Consider the following 12,876-nt stretch of genomic DNA (forward strand, 5'->3'; position numbering starts at 1 on the left):
CAATACTTTAAATTCAAGTCACTTTGAAAATGAAAAGCTACACAATTTACAAGCCCCATTAATGTGTCTGGGTCATTTGATTACCTCAGAACCGAAGTTCCAAGACAAAGCAGTTCTCCTAAGGCCCTCCAGTCAGCAACACAAAGCTGAGTGTGACAGCGGCCAGCAAGCAGCCGCTCTTGCACGTGAGGTGGCTTTGGCTAACAGTGTGCATGTGCAGCCTGTTAAAGGCATCTCCGCCACCAAGCGGGGGAGGAGAGCCTCAACAAAAGCCTGTTGTTTAAGAGGTCATTGTTGAAAAGCTTTATCCAGGAGATAAGAGTGCATAAAATGCCATAGGGGCCAAGAAATCTGTACTCAGAGATTAAAATTCCAATGAAGTGGAAATGCTGAATTTTGAATCACTGGCATGTTGGATGATGACAAAAATTCTTTCTGCCCACTTTGATTAGGTTCATGAACCACTTTGAGAGCACAGCATTTGCATAGCACACAGAACACTGAAAAGATGGGATTAGAAACAGTGCAGAGCCATGCATGGCACTCTTGGTGCACATAAACGTGAAAACAGAAGTCACTGGCACTGGGTGGTACGTGGGCTGCTACAGGAGCATATGGCTAGGGCAGGTGACCACTATTGGCCTTCATTTCAGTGCCTAATTTGCCTCCTGCCTCCTTTTCCTTCACTGGTCTCTGCCTCCTACCTGAGTCCAAACATCTTACACTGACTGTGATTCCCAATGTCCAATCCAGTCCTATGGCCTCTTCAGGGCCAAGAGCAGCCCCAAAGCAGTACGAGACCAGCAGGGGTGGCACCAGAGGGCCTCCTGCCCGGGGCTCCAGGCACTGCACATCTCCATCCATTCTCTCCACAGCGCTAAAGCACCAAAGACCCATTTTTTGGCCCCAGCTTAACTTTCAGAGTCAGTCACTACCGCCAAGACAACAGGTGAACATGCCTGCCCTTGACACAGAACCTCCAGCACACTCCATTTACTCTCAACCAATGTCTAAATCAAAAGCTGCCTGCCCATGAGGGACGGCATGGCCAGGCACACTCATCTGTGGTCCCATCCACACTCAAGCCATGTGTTCTCCCTGATCTGTGGCAACCCAAGGAGGAGCCCAGGTTCCCAACCACTGCCACATAGTCCACTGGCATACTCCTGAGGTGTTGCAGAAGGAATCACACTGGATACAGGAGGTTACACAGAGGCCCAAGTGAACCGCCATTTCCAGGAGCCATGGGACCACCTGGACTACTAAAACTCTGTGATCCTTGGTCTCCTCACCATGCTGAGAACTAGCAACACCGGAAGCTGTCAGGTTCCTTGATGAGTAAACCCTCACTCTAGCACACTGGGCAGCGTCAGCACCACTGCTAACACTCTCATCAGGTCCCTCAGGCAGAAATCTTACTGGCAGTTAATATACAAATGCAAAACATTTTCATTTTCAAAACCTCACTGTCTTCTAACAAATGGACATTGCTTAACTACATGTTCCAGTAACTTCCAGAATCAGCACATCACAACCCAAACATGAGTATGATGTCAGTACTCAAAAAATCCCCAACCAGAAATTACAACATACAGCAGCAGCAAGGCAAAAGCTGCTCTTTTTTCACATGCTGATCACACAGACATCTACTCAGAACCAGCTAATCCCTGGTTGACCACGACTCTCTCTATACAAAGCCACCAAGCCAACTGAATGCTTCCACTAAAGCCACAGACAGCTCCGGATACCACAGCAGAGTATGTGGAGACATTCCAACCAATGGCTAGAAACTACACCAACCCCACCAGCCATCCACCTCCTGCTCCCTTCCTCTGGCAGCCCGCAAGAAGAGTTTACACTGTATTCAGTGCTGAATGCACATGGGGGTGCATAGAGCAGGAACAGCACACAGCTGGTGTATAAACAGTGATGTCCCAGTGGGGGTGCTGATCTGGCCCAGTCTTCAATAACAGAGAGCTATACCCCACAACTTAGCCACAGACAAGGTGTAAGCCCCATTTACCAGCACATAGACTCTAGTCTCCCCAAAGTCCCTAGTCAATCCACTAAATCCCAATAAATGTAAAGGTCTGTGGGCTCAAGCTTGTCCCACAGGCTTATCATGACCCCATTCTATGTGTCCCTCAGCATTCAACTGGCTGGAATTCTCCAACCTTAAGGTCTTCATGGAAGGCCTCCTGACAAACACCCTACCCCTTGAACTGCCCAAGCTGGCCAGAACCGATTTCATTCCTCAAATGTTGGTCTTTTGGGCCTGGCTCCCAACAGCTGTCCTGCTGATGTTTCCTCTAATGCAAACAAACTAAATGTCACAAAACACAAAAGTGTTGTTTAATTAAAAATTAAGTGGGACTGTTTATTTTACATTAAGGAATGCCTAAGTGTGAAAAATCTATGGTCATTCTCTAAAAATAACAGATTTTTTTTTTTTTTTTAAAAATTGGTCACAAGGTCTCAAAGCCCTAGCTGGTCTGGAACTCAATATGTAGACCAGGTTGGCCTTTAAACTCAGTTCTACCTGCCTCTGCCTCTTGGAAATAAAGGCATTTGTGACTGCACCCAACCAAAACACTCTTAATGGGGCCCTAAATTCCATTCGCACAGCTCTGCCTCAGAATGGACTGTCAGGCTGTGCCCTTCTCCATTCCTCTTTCTCTCAGCTAACAGGAAAATGCTCTTTTCTTGAGGTTTAAACACGGGCCAACAGCGACTCGAGCATTTGGTGCAGCTATCATCAACATGCTTCCTGTAACATGGCCCAACAGTGCAAAGCACTGGATCTGCTCTTCTATCGGCACTGCTGGCTCTTCCTCCAAGTCAGTCAGAGACTTGAAGTAAAAGGAGGACACTCAGCCCTGTAAAGCCAGCCCATGAGGAACTTTTAAGGGAGGAAAAATGAAATGCTGCACACAGCTGTGAGGAAAGGTCAGGTTTCTCTTTCAAGAGCAAGCCACTGCATTATCAGTGAGCTGTTCTGCCACCAGATGATTCTTCAGAACCCATAATGCACAGGTCACTGGGTGGCTGGACCCAATGGTCCCCCTCAGCCAGTTCTAGCAGTGGGAAGAGGAGCCTGCACAGGGCTACCATGGGAACCAGGCAATGGCATTACCTGTAACTCACCACAGAGTGCAAAGAATAGCAGTATCTCAGGTGCATCTGTCTGTCTCGGGTGCATTTGTCCCACGAACAAATGTTCCTTTAAAAAAAAAGCATAGAAGCCGGGCGGTGTTGGCACACACCTTTAATCCCAGCACTTGGGAGGCAGAGGCAGGCGGATCTCAGTGAGCTCGAGGCCAGCCTGGTCCACAGAGCGAGATTCAGGACAGCCAGGGCAGTTACACAGAGAAACCCTGTCTCAAAAAACCAAAAAAAAAAAAAAAAAAAAAGCATAGAACCTCCAACAGAGGCAGAAAATTGCCATGTTCTGGTGATCAAGCTTTTAGAGAATAAAATAGGGGGAAATGTGTCACACACTCAAGGATAGAACCCTTACTTTATGGACCCATCCAACCTGTTACCTAAGTAAGGCCAAGAGTGTGTGTGTGAAATTTACAATGGGACACACTCAAAGTAACTTCTAAGGCCCTAAGGCCAGGAGAACTCAGTGGCATTAGCCCTAGCTTCTGCTGGTTGCCAAGCACAACCACAGAAAAGAAGCAACCAAAGAAGGGGAAAGTGGGCTACAAGACTGTCACCAACTGTTAATCTATAAGACTGAATGAAACATGGCACAAACCTACTGAAACGATGTCATTACGAGGAGCAGGTCAGAGCCACATCTACTGATGCAGACAGCCGTACAGATGAAAATGCAAACTACAATAGTATGGGTCTTGTTTTAATGTTTTCTATTCCTATTTGGATGGGGCAGGAAAAATAGAGGGAGATCACAAGCCAAACTGCTAACAACTGGCACGAGCAGCTCTTATTCTTCTTTCCATCTCATGGAACTAAAATGTGGTGAGTGTGAGGAAGGGGATTAAAGGGTGCTAAGACTCTCTAAACTCTCCCCAACACACACACACACACACACACACACACACACACACACACACACACACACACACACACACACACGATGACCTTCTTATCATGCAGGTACCCCACTGGGAAGATCAGAGTCTCCTGTCTCCTCCTGCCCCATCCTAACATCTCGACTGTCTGGCTCTTTCCCCTGATGCCACTCAATGCTTCTAGGACAACATGGTGCCCACTGAAGGTGACCCACAAGAAAGGTCTCAGGCTGCTGGGAAAGTGTCTGGGAGTAGGCCTGTGCCAAGAAGTACCTCAGTCTCCTTCCCACCCCCACACCCTGGGCTGGGTGTACTCTGGCAAAACTACTTTTTAAACGTCTTTCAGAAATTTGTCACGAAGTCAGCAAGATACCTTAGAGGGGAGAGGTGCTGACAAGGCCTGACCATCTGAGTTCCATCCCCAGATCCTGTACGGTGCCAGGAGAGAACCAGCTCACACTAGTGTGCTCTGACCTACACACACACAGTCAAAACAATTTTAGGCTGTCTAACCATCTAATACTCTGCCTCAATCCACAAAATACAACATAGGTGTTTCTTACTCCTACCCCAGAAGCCACCTTCAACACAGTATCCGATCTAAACTATCCTTTAAGTCTTTCAGGCTCAAGTTACAGAAAATCTCATTCTATGCCTTTAAGCTTGTAAACTAAGCGCCAAAATACACACAGCCAGCGCACACCAGAACATCCTTTCAAAGGGCAACAAAAACCTGGAAGGAATAGCCAGTGATCACAGTTCTAGGACCTTCAAAAGGTACAAATGCATGGTTACTACAGAGCATCACTCACGCCTGTAAAGAGACACCCATGTCCATGGGTGTGGCCCTCCCACTCCCTCGTGCTTACCTTCCTCCCCTGTGTCCGGCCCCAGTGGAGCAGCCTCGTCTTCAAAGCCTCCTGTCCCTGTCCCTGCCCCTACGGATGGGGACTGGCTGTGCTGCTGGCTCAGCTTGTTTCGGAGAAGAGCAATCTCTTTTTTGAGCAGCTTTGCCCGTTTACTCCGTGAGCCGCTGGACTTCATGGAGCAGGTGAGGTCCAACTTGTCCAGTAGCTCTCTCAACTGCTCCTCCAAGCCCATGTGGGCCCTGTTGGCTGGGTCCAGCAACCTGTCCACTGAACCAAAGAACACGCATCATTAGTCACCCGATCCTCAGGCACCTCGAATAACAGTTTCCACTATCCTTTAGCCTGCCCATAGCCAAAGCTCCAGCATCATCATTTGATGCCAAACACAGACTCCTCTACCCTCATTCTGAACCCATGAAAAGGCTGTTGCCACAAGGAGAAAAAAAGACACTCCTAAGAGAATGTCCCCTCCCAGTTAGCTAGACACAAAGGAATAGAACAGCTATAGTAGAGGATATACAGGTAACATATGTGGCCTCTCCTGCAACAGGACCCAATCAGTCCTGCTGTGCAGACAGCCCATTCCAAGTGAGGGGTTCAAAGACCACCAGCACTCAAACAAGATGGACTGCCAACAGAAGTGGCCGTGTGCAAATATGCTGATGTGGACTGTTTACACATCGCAAATGTCATCCTAGCTGAAGTACTTGCACATGAGTTACTACTGTCCATGGACACGAGGCTGCAGAGTCCACAGGTCTTCCCAAATTCTAGGAACACTTGACTACAAAAGTCCTCAAAACTTAACTTAAACTAGTGAAATGGCCAAAGAAGTTCTTTAAACTTCATGAAGATAAAACCAAAAGAAGAACAGGGATAAAAGGAAAACACAGAATAAAGGAGATCTGCCCAGACCTGGTAGATGGCCCAGCTGAAGTGCCCTGTCTACAAGAACACTAATCAGCACTGGGACATGAACAAAAATCCCCCAATGGGCTGACTCAAGGCTTACAGTCACACTATTTCTAACAAAATCTCAAGTTAATACCTCAAATGCATTCAGGTAAACAAAATTCTTTTAATTTGAAGCACCAAACATAAATAAAAAACATAACCAACAAAGTATTATCCTAGTTTTTCAAGGCTCATTTCTTTCTGTTCTTTGGTTGTTCAGACAGGGTCTCACTATGTAGCCCAGGCCATTCTCAAACTTGCAAACCTCCTTCCTCAACCTCCTGAGTGCTGGAGTTTTGGTCATGAACTACCATGACCTGCTTGTCTGCTTCTTTTTTAATAGGACCATTATCTTCATTATAGTAGGGCTCAGGACAGTGGCAAAGGTACCCATAGCTGGCCTTGCCACACAGATAACCCTTTATTTCTACTCCAATCACTGAGAAGAAATAAATTCGTACTTTTCATTATACTTTCCTCTTTGACAACAAGCCTGACATAGAAATTTATTTATCAATGGTAGAGTCAGTTTCCTAAAAGTGTCAACTTTGAGACCTCCAAGCCCTGCCCATTTAGAGAACATGAGAATCAGAAGCTGTGGGGTCAAAGGCTCCCAGGTATCATTGGGCTCCTCTGCTTCTAACTTAGGACAGCCAACACCACCCAGAGTCCACAACCAACAGATGAGTTTGGAGCACCACCCTTGCCTCCCACACAGCCTGGAGAACAGAACATGGATGTATGTGGAGGACTAAGGGTCACTCTATAATCCTGGTGGCTATCAGACTCAGCTCCATCAGAGACTGCTGGGGAAACATCTCAGCACAAGATGGCTCTGATTTAACTATAATGGACCTATATAGGCTGCAGAGATCTGTTACCTCTGTATGTGCATGTGTGCATGTCTACTTTTCAAGAAAAGCCTCATGTAATTCAGGCTGGCCTTAATTCACTATGTAGCTGAGATGACCTTGAAATCTGAATCCTTGCACCATGCCCAGTTTATTCAATGTTGAGATCAAACCCAGGGCTTTGTGCATGCTAGAGAAGCACTACTACACCACACACTCCAGCCTACTTACATTTATTTCCTAACTATACTTTTTGGACCAGTTTTGTTTTATAGACAAGGCTTTAGGATGTAACTCATACTAGCCTGGAAATCATTACAGTCCAGACTGGTCTTGAACTTGTGGCAAACTTCCTACCTTAGCTTCCTGAGTGCTGTGACTACAGATGTGTGCCACTGTATCCTATCTTGAATTCTATCTATCCTGTATGCCCTGCGGATGCCTGAGTACTGAACAAAAGGACACAGTGACCAGCTGGTTATAAAGAAGGGAAAGTATAGAGTAAACATAAAGTCAATAAAGTCCCACCATTTTCCTGAACAGTAAACAGCAGAAGAAAAAGGGGGGTCAAAACAGGAACAAGGACCTCAGGTTTTGGTAACAACTTTAAATACAGGAAAACTTCGTGTTCCAAGATGGACCACCAACCCATGTGGAAATTCACCTACTGAATAAATAATTAAGGGGCAAGAAGTTTACAAGAACTGACTGGAAGACAGGTATGGTAATGCACATCTTTAATCCCAGCACTCAGGAGGCAGAAGCAGGTAGATTACTGTTCATTCCAAGCCAGCCTGATATACATATTGAGTTCCTAGCCAGCTAAGGTTCCAAGTGAGACCTTGTCTGGGGTGGGGGGAAAAACCTGCTTGGAGCAACCCAACAGCGTGTGCCTGGTAGGACCCAAAGTATAAGCTCACCCTGGATTCCTGGAGGGTTAGGCCAAGTACTGAAGACAGGCTAAGGCCAGGCCCTCTATGAACATCCATAAGCATCCAAGGAAAAGGGTCAGAGGCAAAGCCAATGTTAACTCCTCTTTCTATTTCTCAGCTGAAATACAACTACCAATAGCTGCCTTCTCACTGCAAGACCTCCTCAGAAGCAAGGTCAGGCCCTTCGGGTACAAATCCTCAACTCTACTGTCTTCTTGGCCTGTATCATGTAGATCTGGGCTGAACCAGACATTTGTTCCTAGTAGTGGGTATGTGAAATGTGGCAAGGCCCAAGTGAGACATACTGTGTATACAACACACATGGAGACGGGAAATGAACGAGCACCCTCGGGAGCATTTACACTGGCCGCATGCTGGAATCTTAACTCTATACAGTCTGAGGGAAAAAGCGTCTGTCTGCCATCTTCCTGGCTGCAGTGCTGGGTTCTTACCATCTTCCCAGGAGAAAGGCCGCCGAGGGGCTGCGACAGGTCGCTCAGGCAGGTGCATTCCTGAGGCCTCTTCCAGGCCGATGCTGTCCACCTCACGCCGGGCCTGCCTCAAAACAACACCTCCCTGATCTCGCAGCCTCACTGCAGCTCTATAAAACACGGTGTCCTTGGCATTGTACTTCATGCAGTTATCTACAATGAGATTAAAATCCTCCTCAAACGCTTGGAGGTTTTTATACCCTTGAGCTTCTAGCCTTTTCCTCATTGTGGCAAAGTCCATGGGATGTTTAATGTGATCCAAATAATCTGGTACCTAATTTTAGAGAGGAAAATAAACACTTCACTTACAAACCAAAGAAAAATCAAAATATATTTCATGCCACATAACCAATCACACCTGATACGTACTTCCCCACCCCAGACTAATTCCACACAGCAACACTAAGCCAATCCAAACTAAGCCCAATCATGGCAGGAACCTTCCCAATCTAGCTCCTTTAACTACAAGTACATCAAGTAGAGTACCAGCAGAGCTAACACCACCAATAGCTAAGTTCTGAGTAGAGCTTCTCACCTGGGCACTTTCAATGCTTTACAATGAAACACATAATCTTTTACAATGAAAATATTACTCATTAAGTAAATAATAATGCAAATTAAGAATTCAAGTTAACTTCTCTTCCAGTTACATGTTTACTAATCAAACAGCAGTACAGATCCAGAGTCACACATGAGGCAGAACGGTGGGCCACAGCAACACTCACCTCCTTTAGACTCACGGGCTGGGCAAAGATTTTCGCAGGGTCCTTCTCCTGAAGCTGCTCCAGGACCGAGCGTAGCAGCACAGTCAGTGGTGTCAATCGGAGCTCCATAGCCATCTGCTCCACCTTCACCTGGCAACAACAGCACACACTGTCTCTAGAGGCTTGTGGGTACACCTCTCCTGAAGACCATGGCACCTCACATACTGCACAGTCACAGAAGCAACACCCCAACCATCAGCACAAAGCAGCCTACATGCAAGCCACCACCCTACCACAAAGCAAATTTCTATGTGCAGGGACACGTGCTTCTTCCAAGGCCGAGTTTCCTTTATGCCCCTTGCAAATTCAGGGGATAGCCACCCAAACAATGGCACCACAGAGGCACCACGGGACCAACCACACGATGGGGACATGCTGTGGGCAGGGACAGCAGTACAAAGTCAGCAGGCACACAACAGCCACTCCAGAGCATCTCCAGTGACATGCCATGACTGCAGCAAGAGGTCCATCCCCAGACGGCGCTGGAGGGTGGCAGGAGGTGGCGGAAGCCGAGGGCCTTACCTGCTCCCGTTTGAGTTTCTCCCGCTTGCGCAGCAGCTCAATCAGCAGGCGTGCCCGTTCTAGGTCGTGCCGCAGCCGCTGCCAGTACTTGAGCTTCTCTTTGGCAGCTTTCATCTCTTCATCATTTTCTCTCTAAGAAGATGAAATGAAACTTCCCATCAGTCAAACCTCGAGTTCTTCCTGCCAGGGTCTAAAAAGCTCATACAGGTGAGACTAAAAGGGTTACCTGGGACCTATCCTCTTTCTAGAGTCCCTGTGAGTGTGCTGTGACTAAGGGACAGAAGGGTCCAGTAGGGTCCACGGCACCAGGGGTTCTTGGCTTGATCTCTAGAGCGGTGAGGGGTTGGAGGGAGTACAAAGGAGGTATACAAGAATACAAGGCTGAGCTATCCTGACTGGCAATGGAATATTACCCAGGCTCAGTTCTGGGCTCAGCAGGTTAGATGGAGGGATCACTTCTAACCCCTTAGAGACAAGGTGGGCACTGCAGTCACCAGTCACACCTCTGTCTTCTCAGGTGACAGAGCAGTATGAGACAGAACATGTCATAACGCTGTCCAACTCTACCCAAGTCATCAAAACCCAAACGCAGCACTGGAAAGCCAGGAGACACAGTGGTAGGAAAGCAATCTGGCTCTGCCTGGACATGTGGAGGTCAATGCTGGAGCTGCTCAGAGCTCAAGGCAGGGTAAAAAGCCAAAAACTACCCACAATAGTCCAGGGGCCTGAATCCCTCAAGGCCAGAGTGTCCAAACGGTCCCCTTACTACCTCACAAAGGTACAGAAACAAGAGCTGCTGCCACAGAGACAGCACACATCCCTCGATAGCAATCAAGGAACCCAAACAAGACCAGAGTCCTATTTACAATGGACCAGGTTTTCCAGCCACTTTCCAGGAAAGTCAACATGCCACATACTCTCAGTATTCCATGCATCTTATTCAACCAAGATCCCAGATCTCTGCTCCCCAACCCAGATTTCACTTTCAGGTCACCCCATACTCCCCTTTTTGCCACCCCAGAGTGAGTCTGTCCAAGACCCCTGGTCCTCATGCAACATCACAGGGGTCATTATCCAAAACTAATACCTACTCTTGCTCTCTAGAGAAATGTTATGAGACTACCTCCTTACAGTAACCCACATGTCCTGTCCCTATGATAAAAGGGTGAAGAACGACCAACCCCAGAAGTTTGTCCTTCTACACTGATGCAGGACAGCAACCCATAAGTACCAACATCTGCCAGCCATGAACAATGTGATGCCACCCAGCTGCAGAGTACAGGCCACAGACACGAGACCCTTCTCTTCTTAAATGGCTTTGCTTCTCACGGCCCATCCTCAGAGGGTATCATAGAAGACACTGCAACCCAGGCTACCAGTACACTGATCAAGAACGTAGGGTATCTGGGCAAAGTGTCACCACTCAAACTGTATAGGCAGCCACTCCTCACGGCACGAAGAGTGGCGGCACAGGACGGGTTGGGGCATTATCTGTTTCCATCCACACACTGCAGCGCCCATAGCAGTGCAGAACTTCAGGCTATACCTGGTACTACTGAAAATTCCTAAGCATGTAGTTGGGGCTGATGACAGTATCATCCATGTATACAGACACAGAGTCAGTAAATACATAGAGAGATGAATTCAGAAACCAGATGCCACAGTGCATACCTTTAATTTCAACTCTCAGGAGGCAGAAGTAGGCAAAGGCAGAGCTCTGTGAGTTCAAGCCAGCCTGGTCTACATACATAGCAAGTTCCAGGTCAACCCTGTCCCAAATCAAAAAAAAAGAAAGAAACAAAAAAGAAACCAAATACCCTAACAACATTCGGACAACTTCCAGCCCACTAGTTGGAAACAGACTTTAAGTAATCAAAAGGACACTGGCCTGGCAACCCCTGTGAAGCAAATGAAATCTCCAGATTATGAACAGGCCTATGCTTGTGTATTTAGGGACAAGCAAAATGCGGTGGGTTTTTTTTTTCAAGGCCTGGTTTTAATCTTTAAAAGGTCATGTGACACTGAGCCACTACCATTCTCCAACATGCTACAGGTCCACGCAGAAAGGACCTGTATACACATCACCTCATTAAAAATCCCAGCTTGCTGGGGGCTGCTCTGAAGCAGTCTACTTTTCTACACACAAGTCAATGCGGAAGTCTTCACAGGAGGATAAAGGCAGAGTAGTTTCTGAAAAGGGGAAGGTCAGGAGTGGTCCTCCACTGCCAAGAAGAAACACATGCACTCCGTGCTTCCATTCCCAACACGTCAGGATCCAGGTGCTGGGATGAGGGAAGAAGATGGCCAGACCCAACCCCATAAGCAGGACCAGTTCAGCAGCAGGCCAACAGCCCCTATACTGCAGGGACAGGTCAGCTCATCTGTGAAGCACAGGCCAGTTCCACAGCAACGGCTCCCATATGCTACAACCATGACCCCAAGGGCGGCTAGGCTCAGCCATGTCAGACTCCCAGACCTCCAGGATGCTTTGAGCATGAGGGTAGAAGTAGAGAGGCCCCAAGAAGTTAGTGGGGCAGGAAAAGAGGAAACAAAAACAAAAATAAACCAGAATGAATGGGAACTTGCGCACACAAAGCCACCCTAACCCACCTACCATAGCACCGCCTCAGCAGACGGCACAAGACAAAGAATCTGCCTTTTCCACCAGACTCAGACCTGTGAGACCCAGCACACAGCTAGGGAAGCCTCTCTAACTGCAACACTGGTAGACTCGGGTACAGCACCCCAACCTCAGTCACGTTCTCTCTCAGAGCAGCTCACCCTGTTCCGCTGTCCCTTAGCCCCACGCTCCCCAAGGTCAGCCACAGCGGAGAAGCAGTCCAACGGTCTTCTCCCAACGCCTGGCTGAGCACAGACAACCAAAGCCAGCAGTAAATCAAATTCTAACATCACATATTTCTAGTTTAAAACTCATCAGGAGCTGAGGTGGAGCACGTGCTTTGCTCAGAGCCGTAAAAAAAAAAAAAAAAAAAAAAAAAGAGCTACCTACATCAAGCCTTACTGTCACTAGGACGATGCAGGTACAGCTTACAGTCTTCAGCCTCATGTCCTGTCTAGTCCAACCCCTCTGCCATGGGCAGTGCCTTCCACTTCCCTTTTTGGTGATTCTAGAATGCCCTAGCCCAGGAACACCACAGAACTTGTATCCTCAAATTCTGTCTGCTCCCCTTCTCTGGTGGCCTCAATGTCCTTTGATAGCTGGCAGCAAATACTCTTCCTCACAGACCTGTCTCTAAAAGGATGGGTCTAAATGAGGACAGCACTGGACAGCTTTTCCGGAGGCCATGGTATGACCCTCTGGAGGGCTCTTTGCCACCTTGTCTTATCCCCCTTCCTATCTTCTTTCCTATAACCCTTTCTTCCTCCTAGCTCCATCTCTACACAAGCCACCCACTGGCCTTTTGGCAACCCATGTCCTTCATTCTAAGCTCCCAT

General features: G+C 47.7%; 1 protein-coding gene across 3 annotated transcripts in view; it reads right to left on the reverse strand.

The window, feature by feature from the left end:
- Positions 1–12,876, reverse strand: part of Brd1 (bromodomain containing 1) — a 44,917-nt gene that overhangs the window by 16,350 nt on the left and 15,691 nt on the right. For all 3 annotated transcript variants that reach the window (XR_013046544.1, XM_076556526.1, XM_076556525.1), the window contains exons 4-7: positions 9,421–9,552; positions 8,860–8,988; positions 8,096–8,408; positions 4,907–5,173 (exon numbers count right to left, since the gene is read on the reverse strand). Coding sequence is in view for 2 of the 3 variants with exons in the window: in XM_076556526.1 (XP_076412641.1) it covers positions 4,907–5,173; positions 8,096–8,408; positions 8,860–8,988; positions 9,421–9,552 (841 nt within the window). In the remaining variant the exon portion in view is untranslated. The remainder of the gene's footprint in view (positions 1–4,906; positions 5,174–8,095; positions 8,409–8,859; positions 8,989–9,420; positions 9,553–12,876) is intronic.

This window comes from Peromyscus maniculatus, chromosome 20, assembly GCF_049852395.1.
Source record: "Peromyscus maniculatus bairdii isolate BWxNUB_F1_BW_parent chromosome 20, HU_Pman_BW_mat_3.1, whole genome shotgun sequence".
NCBI lineage: Eukaryota > Metazoa > Chordata > Mammalia > Rodentia > Cricetidae > Peromyscus > Peromyscus maniculatus.